This window comes from Panicum virgatum, chromosome 2N, assembly GCF_016808335.1.
Source record: "Panicum virgatum strain AP13 chromosome 2N, P.virgatum_v5, whole genome shotgun sequence".
Classification (NCBI taxonomy): domain Eukaryota; kingdom Viridiplantae; phylum Streptophyta; class Magnoliopsida; order Poales; family Poaceae; genus Panicum; species Panicum virgatum.
Genome location: NC_053146.1, coordinates 66034518 through 66035626, shown reverse-complemented (window position 1 = coordinate 66035626; position 1109 = coordinate 66034518). Strand labels below are relative to the sequence as shown.

Below are 1109 nucleotides of genomic sequence, written 5' to 3'. Positions count from 1 at the left end.
TCTATATTTTCGGTAGCCGTTTTCATTTTCATTTACACCAGAATCTCGGTAAAATCTCAAAAACGGTTCCGGTAATCGAAAAATTTTATTTTTGTTTTCAACCCTATCAACCCACATCAGCAAGACACCAACCCACTCATATACAGTCCTCCAAGCCTCCAACCCCCTTCTTCCCCCCCCCCCCCCCCCCCCCCCCAAACCCTACATCTCCGTCCACACTTGCTCTCTTCTCCCAGCATGGCCTCCACCGCCAGCGACAGCCCTCCGTTATCCCCGGCCGCGCCGGCCTCTTCTTTCCTAGACGACCATCCGATCTTCCTCGACCCGGGCACCTCCTCCTTCTTCCCCGCGACCACCTCGCGAGAGCCCCTGCCGCCTGCCCGGGGCTCATCGGCCGCGGCGCGCAAGCCGCCGCGGAAGCGCCCGCGGGCGTCGCGCCGGCCGCCCACCACCGTGCTCACCACCGACACTTCCAACTTCCGCGCCATGGTGCAGGAATTCACCGGCATCCCCGAGCCGGCGCCGTTTGCGCCCCACGGCCCCCACCTCGGCCCCGGCGTGCTCTTCGGCGCCCCCCACCACGCCGCGGCGGGCACGCGCGCGCCCTTCGAGCTGCTGATGCGCCCGTCGCCTCTCAAGCTCCCCGGTGCGCCCAACGCCTCGCCTCCCGCCGGTTCATTCGCGCACTCCCTGTTCCCCAACAGCAGCAACCCGCCGGATCCAGCTGGCTCGAGCTCTGAATTATTGTACAGCGGCTTCGCGCCGGCGCTCTCCGGTGCCGTCCCGCGATACGACGGCGGCTTCGGGGCAGCGGAAGACGAGAGGGTGGGACATGACCACGGTCTCTTCTCGTCTTTGTTGCACGCCGGGGATAGGTACCACAGCCACTAGCCGTGTGTCCTGGAGGTGAGAGGAAGATGCTAGTTTCTTTCGTCTTCTACCTGGCCACTGCTGCGCTCCTGCATGCTATACCCCATGACAAGATCAATTCAACCTATACGGTATGTTTAGCCAAAGAACTCCTCTGGATTTTGGTGTGAGAGATGTAAATATAAGGTTTCATCTCTTGTTTTGTTTGTGCTTTTTGGAATGAAAAGACTCGAGATGCG

At 60.9% G+C, this 1109-nt stretch overlaps 1 protein-coding gene across 1 annotated transcript; it reads left to right on the top strand.

The window, feature by feature from the left end:
- Positions 1-200: 200 nt before the first annotated feature.
- On the top strand, positions 201-891 carry LOC120662935 (VQ motif-containing protein 22-like). Its single transcript, XM_039941982.1, has one exon. The coding sequence runs from the start codon at positions 238-240 to the stop codon at positions 889-891; it is 654 nt and encodes a 217-aa protein (XP_039797916.1). The 5' UTR covers positions 201-237.
- The last annotated feature ends 218 nt before the right edge of the window (positions 892-1109 follow it).

Excerpts from the sequence above, each read along its gene's own strand:
- LOC120662935 (XM_039941982.1), top strand. The coding sequence starts at position 238 with ATGGCCTCCACCGCCAGCGACAGCCCTCCGTTATCCCCGGCCGCGCCG.